This window comes from Otolemur garnettii, unplaced genomic scaffold, assembly GCF_000181295.1.
Source record: "Otolemur garnettii isolate 467f Iridium unplaced genomic scaffold, OtoGar3 scaffold00048, whole genome shotgun sequence".
In the NCBI taxonomy this organism is placed as follows: domain Eukaryota; kingdom Metazoa; phylum Chordata; class Mammalia; order Primates; family Galagidae; genus Otolemur; species Otolemur garnettii.
This window is the reverse complement of record NW_003852443.1, coordinates 7,823,761-7,840,250: the sequence shown is the minus strand read 5'-3', so window position 1 is coordinate 7,840,250 and position 16,490 is coordinate 7,823,761. Positions and strand designations below refer to the sequence as shown.

Below are 16,490 nucleotides of genomic sequence, written 5' to 3'. Positions count from 1 at the left end.
TTTGGCTTTTGGATAATTTATATAAAATATTGGCACTCCCGAATGAACAGTGTTGAGAAGGATAAATACTAACATGCAGCATCTTTCATTAGAACGGAATTTGAAGCAGCACTAGGTGGACCAATTCCTGCTCTGTTTTCTGCACTGACACGGAATTCATAGGTGCTTCCTTCTTGCAATCCTGTTACTTTGCATCTGAGATCGGAAACGGGTGTCTTTGTTGCCCTCACCCATCGCAAGCTTTTCTTTTCTCTCCTTTCTATATGATATCCTGTGATTTCACTGCCACCATCATCCACTGGTCTCTTCCAGCTGACAGTTGCAGTGTTCTTAGTGACATTTGATACCTCTGGTTTTTCAGGAGGGCCAGGAGGACCTGAAAAAGAAACAAATTTATGAGAAATGCCTGATTTCCCTAACTGTGCTGCGAATGTTTCCATATTAATTCCCTCACATGCTCTACATACCAAATCTGTCTACCATTTTGACAGGCTCAGACTGTACGGGTTCTCCTTGGCCATAATGGTTTACAGCTGAAACCCGGAAGATGTACTCATTTCCTTGGATAAGTTTGGTTGCCACATGCCTGCAAGACTGGATATCTTCAGAAACCACCGTCCATAAAAGTCTACTGGTTTCTCTCTTTTCAAGAACGTAGGACTTAATCGGTGAGCCACCATCTTCCAAGGGAGGTGTCCAGGTAAGTGTTGCTTTTTCAGCAGAAACATTACTGATTTCAATAGGACCCGGAGGACCAGGTACATCAAGGACTGTTACCTTCACATGTTCCTCCTTTGTGCCAAAAGCATTGGTAGCAGTGATGGTGTATTCACCAGCATCTTTTCTTGTGGAATACTTGATAGCAAGCATGGAAGATGTCGGGGTCGTAGTTATCTGAGCGATATCTGATGGTCTAATATCTTTTCCTGCCTTGGACCAACTTGACTTTGGCAGGGGTTTGCCGAGAATGCTAATGGCACTCAAAACAATGGTTTCCCCTGCTTTCACTGTTAGCCCATCTTTTATTGTTGGATCAAGGACAATGGTTGGTGCCTCTGCAAAGGCAAAAAAATTCATTTAAATCAGAAAATTAAGGAGGCTTAATTTCCAATTTTTACAAAGCACATAAAAAATAAAATGGACTTACCATATTCATCCTTGCAAATAATGGTTCCTGTACTTTCTGATGGAGCACTGATAGCACCTGCTGTATTCTTTGCTCTAACTCTGAATTCATACTTTCCACCCTCAACAAGGTCAGTTACAGTAAAGGCACAGTCAGGTACATTAACGTGATTGGCTTTCATCCAAGTCTTAGAAGGGAGATCCCGTTTCTCCACTATATATCCGGTTAACTTATGACCACCATCATATTTGGGTTCAGTCCAAATAAGAGTCACTGAATTCCTTGTTACATTAATAACCTCAGGTTTTCCAGGAGGATCTAAAAATATAAAACCAAAATAAGTCGAACAAATGTCAATCTTTTCTTCATACAGAAAAAGCACCTGAGTTTTTCTTCCTGTAATGACTTACCAATTGGGTCAAGTGCCACGACTGGCTCTGATGGCAGGCTTGGCTTGCCTACACCTGCTAAATTGATTGCCATAACTCGGAATTCATACTCAAGACCTTCAGTTAGTCCTGTCACTTTGAAGTCTTTCATTCTGATAGGAGTCTTGTTAGCTCTCTTCCACAAAAGGCTGTTTCTTTCTTTGAACTCAATATGATACCCTGTGAAAGACCCAGGGGTGTGTCAATTCACACAGAAAGTAAAAATATAGCCTAATTTTACAATATAAATATTTTTGCCCAAATCATTTATATTTGAACAGATAATCACTATTGCTAGTATCCACACATTTATTACCCAGAAATAGAGCCATTTATTTTTTCTCTTGGAATGTATATAGTTATTGTCCCCTCTGTTGAATATTTTAATTTATAAAAATAGACATTATCACTATGAAAGATTATTTTTACTAATTATTACATTATGAGGTTTTCAATGAAATTAACACTAGCCATATGTAGTAAAAGAAAAATGCAGATAGTGCTATTAATAAGTGAAAATGTTGAACAGGGAAATATTTGGAAGGAAACTTGATGTGAAAGTTGTAGAATAAGAGCAAACCAAATACCTGTAATTGGAGAGCCACCAGTTTTCTTGGGATCAGTCCAAGTTAGAGAAACTGAGTCGTGTCTGACATCCACAATCTTGGGAGGTGGGGGAGCATCAGGTACATCTAGAAAGAGTAGATAATGCAAGATTTATAATAAGGAACTTCCTCAAAACCATGTTTTGCTTTATGTTTTCTGACTTTGAGACACTTACCAAATGGATGTTTTGCAACAATTGGTTCTGATTTGAGGCCTTCACCTACACCATATTTATTTTCAGCACTGACCCTAAAGGTATATTCCATGCCCTCATGCAGTCTGGTTACTCTGAAGGTGGTTTTCTGGACAGCAGAGGCACATGTCACCCACTTGTTGTTCACAGAATCTCTCTTCTCCAGGATATAGTTGGTGATCTCAGAACCTCCGTCATCCTTTGGAGGATGCCACTTTAAGGTCATGGCGTCTGCTGTGACTTCATCAAATTTGATTGGCCCAGTGGGGATGCCAGGCTTGCCAACAACCTTTATGGAGATAGTTCCTTCCTTGGTGCCAGCAACATTCTTAAGTGTGATTGTATATTTTCCAGCATCAGATTTTTGGCAATCATATACTATAAGAGTTGTGTTAACTGCAGATGATTCAACGCTGACTCTTGTGTCAGTTGGGAGAGGATCTTCTCCTTTCTTCCAGGTTACTGATGGAGCTGGCTTGCCTTTTATGGGGATCTTAAGACGGAAGTTGCTGTTTTCTTTAGCCAAGTAGCACAAATCAGGTAGATCTTTTAAGTCAAGATCAGGAGCCACTGTAAAACAGCAGAGATAAATTGTTGTTATTTTTAAGGGTGGGCAATTAACTTTTTCAGAGATTTATAGTTTTTGGGAGACTTTTAGATAAGCCAGTGAGTAGAGCTCAAAAGTGCACTTTTGATGACAATAAAGGAAAACGAAACTGTAGAGGTAGAGGCTTACCAACATCATCCTTTGCCACGACGGAGATTTCACTGGGAGTTCCTTCTCCATTTTCATTCTCAGCACTCACTCTGAAGGTGTATTCCTTCCCTTCATGAAGATCTCTTGCGGAGTACTGTAGGCTTAAAGACTTCATAACTCGTTGCCACTTATTGTCTTCAGTCAGGAAATCGACTACATATCCGGTAATTCGACTTCCACCATCACTGCGAGGCTTTTTCCAGCCAATGGTACAAGATGACTTAGATACAGACATGACTTTCAGGTCCACAACTGGTCCAGGGGTTTCTGAAGTAAAGGAGATATGATAAGTCTAAGCCCCAGATAGCCAACCAAGGTAGGACATCACTGAAAATGATGGCGTGGAAGCTCATTTGCTCACCGGAAGCTTTGGCGGCGTCACGTGTTTCACCAGGATCACCGATGCCATACTCATTTTCAGCAAACACCCTGAAGAAGTAGGATTTCCCCTCCTCCAAGTTAGGTACTCTGAAGCTTGTTTTTGAGCACTCAGTTGTCACTGTAGACCAGGATTTTCTCTCTGCATCACGTTTTTCTACCACATAGTTTATGATGGGGCTTCCACCATCAATGATAGGAGGCTCCCAGGTGACATAAGCAGAGTCTTTGGATATTTCCTTAACAGTCACATTGATGGGGGGCCCAGGAGTATCTGGATAAATAGTGGTAAGTAAGGAATGAACATGTAAAAAATATCTAAACTGTATTTTTAAACATATGTGATTCTTTTTGTCAAGTAGACTTACCAAGCACTTTTACCACAATGGTGTATTCCTTTTTGCCACAGCTATTCTCCAGGGTCAAGATATATTTCCCTGCATCATATTTATTCACATTTTCACAACGCAAGAAAGTGTCAAAGTCAGTTGACTTTATGTCCAGTCCAATCCTTTCTCTTAGATTGACATTTGGTTTAGACCACGTAATCTTTGGTGGTGGACGTCCTTTTACTGGTACATACAGTCTCATAGTAACTCCAGCACGTAATATCAGTGTTTTCCTTAGATCTGCATCAAGTTCTCCCTCAGGTGGAACTGTTTAATTTGGGGATAAAGAAAGCAAAAGTAATACAAAACTCAAGGGTCAAGTGTATTTCCAAGGATTGGCATTATCACTCCTAAAATATGTCTTTTTTCTAGAATGTATGCACATCAGTCTAAAAAAATCAACACATTGTACCCCACATATGCATAAATGTATTCATGATCTATGTGTATATGACTTAATAAAAAAAAGGAAAACAAAAACAAAAAAAATTCTTATCCTCAAAACTATTTTAATACTCTGTACAATTTATTTTTCTTTTGAGACAAGAGTCTCACTATGTTACCCTTGGTAGAGTGCCATGGCGTCACAGCTCACAGCAACCTCAAGCTTCTAGGCTTAAGCAATCCTCTTGCCTCAGCTTTTGAAGTAGCTGGGACTACAGGCACCCGCCAGAATGCCTGGCTATTTTCTGTTGCAGTTGTCATTGTTATTCAGCTGGCCCGGGCTGGGTTCAAACTCCTCCACCCTCAGTGCATGTGGCTGGCGCTGTAACCACTACGCTGTGAGTGCTGAGCCCTCTGTACAAATATTTGATTTTTCCATTTTCCAATGGACTTCAGGCTTAACTGAATTCTCCCTGCAGGATCTTCACCTCATCTTTTCATGAAATCTGATATACTCTCAAACTCTATGTATGTTAAAATAAAGTAGATGATTGGTCCTTGGTTCTTTTCCATTCTTATATTTTTTTCTTTTCTATATTTAGCAAAGGTACTCTGCCATATACCCTGGCTCTCTTTATTATTTCAATACAGGAAAAAAATTACAGAGAGGATGAAATATAATACCAAGTATTTTAAATAAAGGGGAAAATTGTTATGGAAAATAAATGAATAGAAGAAAGTGACATATTTATGGAGAGGATGTACTGGAAGAGGAGAAAAACCCCATAAGAATGATAAGTAGCTCACTGATTAATTAAAAAGACTTACTTAGTCTCAAAATAAACCCCCTACATTTCACATTCTTTGGAAGATGTGAAATTCTCATATATATATGAAAAGCTTTCCAAAACCACTAATCACCTTGCATTCCATGTGCCCCATCTCACAATACTATGAAGTACCAACCTCACTCTTGTAGAATGTACTATGGGAGTTATAAAATCTAAACCTTTAAATTAAACATATCTCTATCAGGAAGTTCTCTTCTCCCTCTTAGAATAAGATTGCTAGGAAAAGCCTTATATATTTCTCTTTGTATATGTGTTTCTCTTTGTAATACTTACTTAAGATGTCCTTGGGGCAGTGTTTATCTGGCACATCACTGGGGTCACTGTATCCAATCTTATTAACAGCATACACGCGGAATTGATATTCTGTGTTTTCCATCAAGCCAGTAACCTCAAAACGGGTTTTCTGTAGCTTCTCTGGTAAATTGCACCTCACCCAGTTATCGGATTCAGCTCGTTTTGCTTCCACAAGATAACCGATGATAGGGCTACCGCCATCATAGGCTGGCTTGCCCCAAGACAGACTCACAGAACTACGGGTTGTATCATACACTTTTGGGAAAGCCGGTGGGCCAGGAGGATCTGAGGATAAATAGTAATAGAGTATTTTTATTAAAATCTCATTGCTGGTTGTTTAATGCTGATTTTAACCCAGGGTATGGAACTCTTTCGTGAACACTTACACAGAGGGTCCCGAGCATAAACGGCCTTGGATGCATCACTGGGTTTGCCTGGTCCAGCTTTGTTTATAGCTGTAACTCGGAACTCATATTCGGTACCTTCTTGGAGACCTGTTGCTTTTATTGTTCTTTCTATCACAGGCTTTCTATTGACTTTAGTCCAGTTAAGTGTCTGGGTTTCCCGCTTTTCAAGCAAATAGCCAGTGATGGGTGAGCCACCGTCATCTGCTGGTGGTTTCCAGCTGACTGTCATGTGATCTTTGGTTATATTGCTAATAACAGGAGGATCACAGCGTCCAGGTGGATCTGCAGAGATTGAGGGAAAGGTTAATTTCCCAGACTAAAAGGTAATGTTTAAAAAGTAAAATGAACAACCACAGGAATATATTCCTACCGTATGGGTTTTTAGCAATTGCTGGTTCAGTGAAGATTGGATCACCCACTCCATATTTGTTTTCAGCACAAATGCGGAACTGATACTCATGGCCCTCTATAAGCTTCTCCACACTGCAGCTGGTGATGGGCACAGTAGCAGAGACTTGAGCCCAGTTGGGCCTGCTTGTTTCACGTTTGTCAATAATGTAGTTGGTGATTTCTGAGCCTCCATCATCGAGAGGAGGTTCCCAAGAAAGCATTGCACGATCTGAATACATTTTGTTGATTTTAACAGACGCTGGAGGGCCTGGTTTATCTGAAAGAATGAAAAACAAAAGTGAAGGCTTTCACTAAAATATGTGAACTGGGGAAGGAGTATAGCGTGAGGTCTGGAAACCTTTGTAATCTTTCTACAGTCAATTTCCTGCATGTCCTTGAAAGTTACTTAAAATTTTTTAGAATCTTAGTTTCTTCATATGGAAAATTAGATAACTGGAGTATGTGATCTTTGATGCTGTTTTTAGCTCTAAAACAATGTTGTTCTGTGGTAAGAACAATTCTGTGTTTAGGAAATATACTACATTAGGATATGTATCTTTTTCAGGATTGTATAAATCCTGTTCACACCCCATTAAGCAAAGTAAAACCCATAGTCTGAATAAGTGCTTTGGTTACCTAACACTTTAAGCTTAATGGTGGCTGATTTGGAACCACTTGAATTTTCAGCAGTAATGGTATAGTCTCCGGAGTCCTTTCTGTTCACGCTGAACAGCTCCAAAGTACACAGGTTCCGCTTCATGGCAATCTTGATGCCTTCTGCTGGTTTTAGCTGTGTGCCATCATCTTTCTTCCAAGAAACTGTTGGCATTGGTTTACCAAAAACAGTAGCATCCAAGCAAACATTGGTTCCAGCTTTCACAGTAAGCAAAGATCTCATAGCCACACCCAGCTCTATCCTGGGAGGAACTGCAAAGAAATAAGTTGAAAAAATTCAATATCTGCAAAGCTATATTACATGACCCTTGTAAGAATAGTAAAAAAATTGTATGCAGTTCTTTCAAAAATGGGGGTTTTTATTTTACCTTTTAATTTTTTGATATACAAATAATTATACATATTTGGAAGCATGATGCGTTTTGATATATGCATACATTGAAGAATGATTAAATTGAGCTAATAACATAGCTATCATGTTATCTACTTATTGGATTTTTATTTGAATGAGAACATTTAAAATCTACTTCTTTAGCAATTTTGAGGTGTACAGGACATTATTATTAACTATGGTCACCATGTGGTGCACTACATCATTAAACCTATGCCTCCTGTCTAACTGAAACTCTGTGCTAACATCTTTTCCCCACCCCTTACCTCTCCCAGCTCAGGTAATATAGCCACCAAGTAATATATTTATTATAAAAGAAATACAAGTTTAAAATAGAAATTTGATAATGCCACAAGTACGAAGAAAAAGTAAAGATCACCCATAATTTCAACAGCCCTAAATCTTCACTGTTACCATTTTGGTCCATCTCTCACTTGTCTTTTTGTGCATGTGTACTGTTGAAATTATGCAGTCTTCACAGTTATCTGTCTTGCCTTTAGTTTAGCGTGTTCTTAAGATTCTTTATAATTATAGTTTTTGGTGTCTGTATACAGAGCACATATTGTTTCAGTTTTCCTTTTCTTCTACAGGTGTAGATTTAGCTTTTTATTAGGAGAAATGGGTATCATGAATGCTGTACATCTTTGCCTACATTATTCAACAGAATCTCACCATTTTCTGCGAGGATAGTCACTGGATCAGAAGGCTCAGAAGGCTGGCTGATGTTTACTGCAGTCTTGGCAATTGCTCTAAATTGATACTGAGCGTTCTCTTCTAAGCCAGTAGCTGTATACTCTTCCTGGGGAATCTGGAGAGGTGTAGTATTACACCGGACCCACTTATCACCTGGAAGTTTGCAAGCCTCTACAAAGTAGCCAATAATTTTACTGCCTCCATCATGCTTCGGACGGGCCCAGATAAGGGATACAGTGCTCTTGGTGACATCAATAACTTCAGGTTTCCCAGGAGGATCTAAAACCAAAAAAGGCATTCTCAGCATTTTTCTTACTAGCAGAAGTTTAAACTTTCACATTTCACATTATCATCCCTGATGCTAAGGAACAAGCTCAAAAGAATGACAGCTATCCCATTTTAATAATCCTTCAACCTGTATGTACTTTTCAGTCTTTAGTGTGCACTTTTAAGAGAATTATATGAAGTACATCTTCATAGTTAGACATAAAGAGAACATATTCCTCTTGAGAAACAGTAATCATCTGCTACTCCAAGACTTAAATGGGCCTGCATTCCATAATACTAAAAAGAAAACTGCTTACCAACTGGCATTCTTGCGGTTACATATTCTGTGGGTTTGCTGGGTGGGCTGGATCCAGCTTTGTTCAGGGCGTATATTCTGAATGAATACTCAAGACCTTCCACGAGGCCAGCACAAGGATATTCAGTCGACCGGACAAGAGTATCATTAGCTTTTACCCAGAGCAAACTGTTTCTTTCCTTGCGTTCAATCAGGTAACCAGTAATGGGGCTCCCTCCATCACTGTCTGGTCTGTCCCATGCAACAAAAATGCAGTCTTTGTTGACTTTGGTGACTCGTGCATTCTTTGGCTCACTAGGAACGCCTGGAAGTCATGGGTGAAGACAAGGAAAATGTCAGTTTCTATGTTAAGTAATAGACTAGAAAGAGAACATCACGTTTTTTTCTCCCTGAAAAAAACAAAACATACCGAATGGGAACTTAGCAAGCATCTTTGGAGACACGAGAGGCTCTGAAATGCCAAATCGATTTTCAGCACGGACCCGGAACACGTACTCCTGGCCTGGGATCAGTTTTCCGACCCTGCAGGAAGTTTTTGTGACTGAAGCTAGAGCTGTGACCCAATCACCACGGCTTACGTCACACTTCTCCACGATGTAATTGGTGATGTTGCTGCCTCCATCCTCCAGAGGGATGTGCCATGCCAGGGAGCACGCATCGGCATCTATGTCAGAGATGTCGAATGGAGGCTGGGGGGGCCCAGGGGCATCTGCGTGACCAGAAAGAGGGAAGAAATGTAAGAACAGGGATCTGACAGAGAAACGTGTTTCTGACGTCTATATTTAGATGACCATTTGTCTAACACTTAACCTACCCATGACTGTAACTTTGATTTTCTGAGTGTCTGTCCCACTGCTGTTCTCTGCTGTGAGGCTGTAGTAACCACTGTCTTTCCTGGTAACATCTTTTATAATCAGAACTGAAGAGCTGTCTGCTTTATGCACTGCCAGGTGGCTGGATGTGACGACTTCATCTTCTCCTTTTTTCCATTTACATATGGGATGAGGCTTTCCATATACATGGGCTTCAATTCGGAGTTTCTTCCCAGCTTTAATAGTAATTTGCTCTGGCATAAGGATCTTTGGTGGTACTAAGAGTAAAATGAAAAGACATTGGTTTGGAGGGTGTTCAATTTCTTCTTTTGGAGACCTACAGTGGTGTTTTTGAAGTTGTGAGCTATAATCCATTCATGGATTCAAATTAATGTTTTTATTGATCCATTTAAAAATAGATTAGAATAGAAAATATCAGCAGGCAGCACACATTATGCTAGGTATTTTTTTCAAGAAACTTTTTTTTTAGTTATATATGTGTGCATGCTGGGTGATGACTTAACATTGATTTACTATGTGTTGTGGACACAAATGTTTGAAAACCTGCTGTTCTCTACTGTTTTTCCAAGTATTTCCGAGGCAAGATTCCTCAGGAAGAAATGTCAACATGTAAAAAATCTAAATCCAATCAGCTGTTATCACATAATGTAAATGAAGCAATGTCTACTCACTCAGCTGTTCTTTGGCTTCATATACTCCTTCAGCTTCTCTTGGTAAACTGACTCCAACAGCATTTCTGGCTGCTACTCTAAATTTGTATTTCTTTCCTTCCTTCAGGCCATGGACTACCAGGCTGAGATCTTTTACTACTGAGTACTCTGTCCAGCGATCTGCAGGCTGCTCTTCTTCTCTGTAACTTATGATATAGCCATCGATTTTGGCCCCTCCATCACGCAGTGGAGGTAACCAGGCTAAGGTCGCACTGTTCTTTGTCATTTCAGTCACTTCTAATTTCCTGGGAGGATCTGGCTCACCTAGAAGAAAAACACAACTTAGAAAGTTATCTAGGTAACCTAATCAAATCCTCGTTAGTGTACATAAGAGTTTTAGTGTGCCATGTGCTTCAAAGTACAGTAGAACCTCTGTAAGTTGACCATCCAAGGAACTGTAACAAAGTGGTCAACATATGGAGGTGGTTAACATAAGGGACTAGGCCTGCTTACTGATATGTACCATGTGGTGCTTGTTTGGTCTATGAAAATTAGGTCAATTTAAGGAGGTGGCCAATGTACGGAGGTAGTCAACTATGGAGGTTCTACTATATATAGATACCATGGTTCAGGATGTTGAAAGTAAAAAGTACAAAGTGAGGCAGATCAAAAAGTCTTTCATGAGTGAATTAGACATTCATTGTACTGTTCAGGTTTCCACAAACGAAATCCCTTTCAGTAGTGGATTAAAAGGGGATTGGTATCATGACCTTGCTAAAATAGGGAACTGGAGTTAAAAGGAAGAAGAAAGGACATTACTTACTCAGAGGATCTGAGGCAAGTACTGGTTTGGGGACGTCTGCTGGGACACCAGGGCCATACTCATTGACAGCAGTTACTCTGAAGTAATACTCATTCCCAGGGACAAGATTGGTTACATGGAAGCTCGTTTTCTTAACTTCTGGGGTAACAGTTGACCATGTCTTTCTCTCAGCCTCACGTTTCTCCACAATGTAATGTGTTACTTGGCTCCCACCATCGTTTTCAGGAGGTGCCCAGGACACATGGCATGATGTTTTTGTGACATCCGAAACTTTCAAATCAGATACAGGTCCAGGAGTGTCTGTAAAGAACCATAAAATCATATATATATGTCCCCTTAGCATCTTTATTAACTAATTCATTTTTGAAGAGGGAGAGAGAAATATTTTAATACCTACCTAATACTCTGACATTTACGAAGACAGCCTTTTCTCCTGCCGGGTTCACAAGCTTTAAGGAATATTTTCCTGAGTCATCACGAGTAGAATTGGGGATGACCAGGAAGGCCATAGTATCAACCAGATCAACCTGTCCTCTTCTGGCCACATTATCAATACCTACTTTTCGCCAAGTGACTCTAGGGGATGGTCGCCCTCTCACTATAGCAAATAGTCGAATAGGGCATCCCGCTCTCACTGTGACCAGTTTTCTCATGCTTGCATCCAAATCAATCTCTGGAGGTTCTGCACATGACATTAAGGTTATTAGTTGACTTTTCAGAACATAGGGAAATCATAGAAGAAATGAAGCATGAATGAATTGAGTGACAAAAGGAGGGTCTTACCTAGTATTTCTTTAGGTTTGATAGCTTCCTTTAGTTCTGCAGGGCGCCCAATGCCAACTTGGTTTTGGGCACACACCCTGAACTCATATTCCTGGTTTTCATCCAAGCTGGTAGCAGTGAATTCCATGCGAACAAGTTGTGCTGCGGCACTGCACCTTTTCCAGCCTTCATCAGGTGATGCATCTGCTATTTTTGGTCTCATTTCCATAACATATCCAATTATTGGCGCACCACCATCGTAGACTGGTTTTCCCCATGAAAGAGTTATGGAATTTTTGGTTGTATCAACCACTTTGAAATTGGTTGGTGGACCAGGAGGCTCTGAAAATAAATATAGGAATAATTGTACACATGGTTAATCACTACCAGTGATACTTTGATATGTAGTTTTGTATAGCCAATCTTGGTAACCAAAGATAGGATATTCAACTTTGCAATTACTAAGTCCTCTTTATTTTCTCTCATAAAAATTAGAATTCTACCACTATGCATTAAAGGTAATTTGATAAAAGGTCTATTTGGAAAAATATTTGCTAAAATTTAGTTTTGATGGTATGGATTTAACTTATTTATCTAATTTTAATACCTCTGTGCTTGAGATTAAAAGTGATGTCAGTATGAGAAAAAACAAGAACATCTTACCTATGGGGTCTTTTGCCACCACTGGTCTTGATGGCAGGCTTGGTTCTCCAATTCCAATTTCATTTTCTGCTTTGACACGGAACTGATACTCATGATCTGGGAGGAGATTCTGTACTTTCATACGTCTCTCAGAGATTGCGCTCTTGTTAACAGGAACCCATCGTACTGAATGTTTTTCTTTTTTCTCCAAATAGTATCCTGTGATAGACTTCCCACCATCATATTCAGGAGGATTCCAAACCACAGTCATCTCTTCTTTGCTTACTTTAGTGACTTCTGGGGGATCAGGGCGACCAGGTCTATCATATTTGGTTTTTGCTATGACTGGCTTACTTTCTGTTGGAGGCCCTGTGCCTATTTTATTTTCTGCACGGACTCTGAAAATATATTCATTTCCTTCTATGAGACGTGTTACTGTAGCACCAGGTGTCAAGATGTTAGCAGAATAGGTAGACCAAACCATTCTCTTGGTCTCACATTTTTCTAGAATATAATTTTGGATTTCACAGCCACCATCATCTTCTGGTGGATCCCAGCGAAGAGTACACCTGTCACTGGTCACATCAACAACTTTCAGATTTCTTACAGGCCCAGGCTTATCTAAAACGTTGACAGTGGCATAGGCCACAAAACTGCCAGCTGTGTTAGTTGCAGTAATTACATATTTCCCACCATCACTTCGCTTTGCTTTAGTAAGAGAAAATTTAGATGAATCAGCACTGGTATCAATCTTGACCCTTGGTGATCTTGTTAAGTCTGTAGCATCTCTGTCCTTGGTCCATACAACTTCTGGGAATGGTTTGCCTCTAACCCCTGCCTCAAGTCGAATGGTTTCCCCTGCTTTGACAGTGAGTACACCACTTAATTTCAGGTCAAGCACTGGTTTCTGTAAGTCTTCCTTCACAACGACTTCCTCTGTCTTCACCCAGTCACTTTCCCCACCTTCATTCTTTGTTTGCACTCTGAACTCATAAATCTGGTTTTCAACGCATTTGTCAACCATGTACTGGGTTTCCTTAATGCTTCCTTTGTGCACTCTCTCCCAGTCATCAGAGCCCTTCAGCCTCCTTTCAACATGATAGGATAGATTTGGGCTGCCACCATCATAATCAGGCCGCCGCCACTTGAGATAGACAAATGTCTTTCCTTTATCTGCAATGTGCAGGTTTTCAGGCTCACCTGGTCTGTCAATGGGGTTAATAGCCAGAATGGGAGTTTTTGTTTCAATAGTTGGCCCAACACCTACTTTATTCTCTGCACAAACACGGAAGTAGTATTCATTGTTGGCTAAAAGGTTGGCCTTGATTAATCGCTTAGTGACATCTGAAGCAACAATTGACCAGCCTTTCTGATTTGGTTTGCGATATTCTACTATGAAATTTGTTATTTCTGAGCCTCCATTATCTATTGGGTTTTCCCAAGAAATTGTACAGTTTTCTTTGGTTACATTGCTGACCTTCAAATTCTGGCAAGGTCCAGGTCTGTCGAGGACATTAACAATGGCTGAACCTTGGGCATGTCCACTGCTGTTCTTAGCTGAGATGATGTACTTGCCATGATCTGCTCTAACAGCTTCTTTAATGTGTAACTCAACCCTAGGTAGATCGTGAATTAGGTCAACTCGCTTCTCTCGGACCAACACTTTGCCTTCCTTTGACCATGTTATGTCTGGTTCAGGTCTGCCTTTGACTCGAGCAAGAATGCGGATAGTTTGGCCCACTCTGACAGTAATAACGTCACGACAGGTAACATCAAGTTCTACTTCTGGAGGGTGCAGGATGTCTTTTGCAATCACAGATTCTGCTAGCTCTCTTGGTTCTCCCTCTCCTACTATATTAGCTGCTTTTATACGGAATCTGTACTCATTTCCTTCAATTAGTCCAGGTACCCTAAAGGCACATTGCCTGATGAGTGCATCTTTATTAATCCTGTCCCATTGTGTCGTGCCAGGTTTCTGACATTCCACTACATATCCTAGAATGGGGCTGCCACCATCACTGAGAGGCTTTGTCCACACAAGGTCAGCTGTTTCTCTGCTCTTGTCTATCAGTTTGGGATTAATAGGCGGTCCAGGTGGTTTGATGGGCCGGCAAGCCTTTATTGGGTCAGAACTCGGGGATGGATTGCTTAGTCCTGCAAGATTTTCAGCAAAAACTCTAAACTCATATGTGTTTCCCTCATAGAGTCCAGTCACTCTAAACTTCAGATCAGCTATAGGTGTTTTGTTGACCCTCACCCATTTGCCAGTTATTTCTCGACGTTCTACATAGTAGCCAGTTATTGGACTGCCACCATCAGATTTTGGCAGCGTCCAAGACACTGTTGCTGCATTTTCAGTAATGTCAGTAACCACCGGTTTACCAGGAGGAGATGGAGGACTAAACTTATGTTTAGCAACTGTAGGTATGGAGTCCAGGGGAGGACCAACACCTATCTTATTCTCGGCTCTAACTCTGAAAACATATTCACAGCCCTTCTGCAAATGGGGGATTTTCAGCCTTGTCTTACTGCTTCCTGAAGAAACAACACCCCATGTGTCTTTCTTTGTTTCTTTTTTCTCAACAATGTAATTGATCACAGGGCTTCCTCCATCATCCTTAGGTGGCAGCCACGAGATAGTCATGTGTTCAGGGGTAACATCCAGAATATTAATGGGACCTGTTGGTGGACCTGGAACATCAAGAACGGTAAGGTGCACAGGTACTGTTTTGCTACCAGCTGCATTGGAAACTGTGATTTGATATTCCCCAGTGTCTTTCCTTAAGCAGTTCTTAATGGTAAGTACTGAGGAGAAGCTGTCAGTTTCCACTGTGTAGTGCTCATCTGTTTTAATCTCAACCCCGTCGGATGTCCACTTTGCAGTAGGCACAGGCACACCTCTTATAATAGCAGGGAATCTGACTGTAGTTCCAGCCTTTACCACAAGGCCTTCAATTAATTTCACATCTAGCTCCACAGATGGAGGCACTGGAAAGTAAACATAAACATGAAGACATTAATTTTGATTTTCACAATATGAGTAGTTTAAAGAAGAAATAAAATAACAATGCCAATCCCCAAATTACCTAGTTTTTCTTGACATTCTATTGGGATAGTTGTGTCAGGGAGACCAAGACCCACGATATTTTCAGCTTTTACACGGAATCTATAGGTCTTTCCTTGTTGTAGTCCAGTAACAACACACGCTAGTTCTGTCACGGTCTTGAACTTAACCCAGTCCTCAGTGCCTTCTTCTTTATATTCCACCAAATAGCCAGTGATTGGAGAACCACCATCACGATCTGGCTTATTCCACACGAGGGAGACTTCAGTCTTGTCAACGTCCACATGGTGTAGGTTTTTGGGTGGCCCAGGGGGATCTTTGCAAAATATAAATTTATGATGAATAAGTAATATTCCTAAAGACAGTCAAACAATACTTTTATATCCCAAGAAAGCAACTTACGAAGAGGATCCAGAGCTTTGATGGGTTTAGGTGTCTCAACAAAAGGACCACGTCCATACTGGTTCTCAGCAGCTACTCGGAAGAGATACTGATTGCCCTCATTAAGATGTTTAGCCAAGTGACTCTTTTTCTTTGATGTAGTTGAAATAGGTGTCCATTGGGCAGTGGCAACATCTCTCCTCTCAACTACATAGTTTGTAATAACAGACCCACCATCATCTAGTGGCTCATTCCAAGTTAGGTAACAAGAATCTTTTCTAATTTCACTCACTTCCAAATCTCTAGGTGGCCCAGGTTTGTCTGAAAAGTGTTAAATAGTAGTTAAATAAGCAATTTAATAAGAAAGGAGCTCAAAATGTATCAAAATTTATTTTTAATGGCACAAGTATTAAAATTCTTACCTAATACAAGTACTTTTACTGAGACAGTTTTTGAACCAGCTGGATTCTCCACTGTTAAGGAATAGATTCCACCATCCTCATGGGCAGCATTGCGAATTTCAAGCTTGCTACCAACTGGAGTGATGTCAATTCTTGCTTTAGTTGGAGCTTCCCTGTCTTCTTTTTTCCAAGTTACTTTTGGGAATGGCACTCCTTTAATGACAGCACTAAGTCTTAGAGTATCACCAACCTTAATGTATTGTTCTCTTGCCATGTTGGCATCAAGAATCAACTCAGGGGGTTCTAGAATAAAGAGAACGTACATTCAGATTTGATTCACAAACACATATTACAATTAAGTGTATACAATCAGATCCCTATTTTCCCTG

The 16,490-nt window shown here is 40.4% G+C and overlaps 1 protein-coding gene across 3 annotated transcripts in view; it reads right to left on the bottom strand.

Annotated features, from left to right (window-relative positions):
• Nucleotides 1-16,490, bottom strand: part of TTN (titin) — a 276,966-nt gene that overhangs the window by 51,232 nt on the left and 209,244 nt on the right. For all 3 annotated transcript variants that reach the window (XM_023514176.1, XM_023514175.1, XM_023514177.1), the window contains 25 exons: nt 16,123-16,404; nt 15,722-16,021; nt 15,342-15,635; nt 12,277-15,243; nt 11,635-11,955; nt 11,249-11,533; nt 10,852-11,151; nt 10,050-10,352; nt 9,360-9,635; nt 8,955-9,254; nt 8,547-8,849; nt 7,942-8,241; nt 6,840-7,130; nt 6,184-6,480; nt 5,793-6,095; nt 5,386-5,691; nt 3,857-4,144; nt 3,472-3,762; nt 3,090-3,377; nt 2,336-2,923; nt 2,142-2,246; nt 1,537-1,734; nt 1,148-1,444; nt 468-1,055; nt 74-376 (listed from right to left, as the gene is read on the bottom strand). In XM_023514176.1, coding sequence (XP_023369944.1) covers nt 74-376; nt 468-1,055; nt 1,148-1,444; nt 1,537-1,734; nt 2,142-2,246; nt 2,336-2,923; nt 3,090-3,377; nt 3,472-3,762; nt 3,857-4,144; nt 5,386-5,691; nt 5,793-6,095; nt 6,184-6,480; nt 6,840-7,130; nt 7,942-8,241; nt 8,547-8,849; nt 8,955-9,254; nt 9,360-9,635; nt 10,050-10,352; nt 10,852-11,151; nt 11,249-11,533; nt 11,635-11,955; nt 12,277-15,243; nt 15,342-15,635; nt 15,722-16,021; nt 16,123-16,404 — 10,374 coding nt within the window. The remainder of the gene's footprint in view (nt 1-73; nt 377-467; nt 1,056-1,147; nt 1,445-1,536; nt 1,735-2,141; nt 2,247-2,335; nt 2,924-3,089; nt 3,378-3,471; nt 3,763-3,856; nt 4,145-5,385; nt 5,692-5,792; nt 6,096-6,183; nt 6,481-6,839; nt 7,131-7,941; nt 8,242-8,546; nt 8,850-8,954; nt 9,255-9,359; nt 9,636-10,049; nt 10,353-10,851; nt 11,152-11,248; nt 11,534-11,634; nt 11,956-12,276; nt 15,244-15,341; nt 15,636-15,721; nt 16,022-16,122; nt 16,405-16,490) is intronic.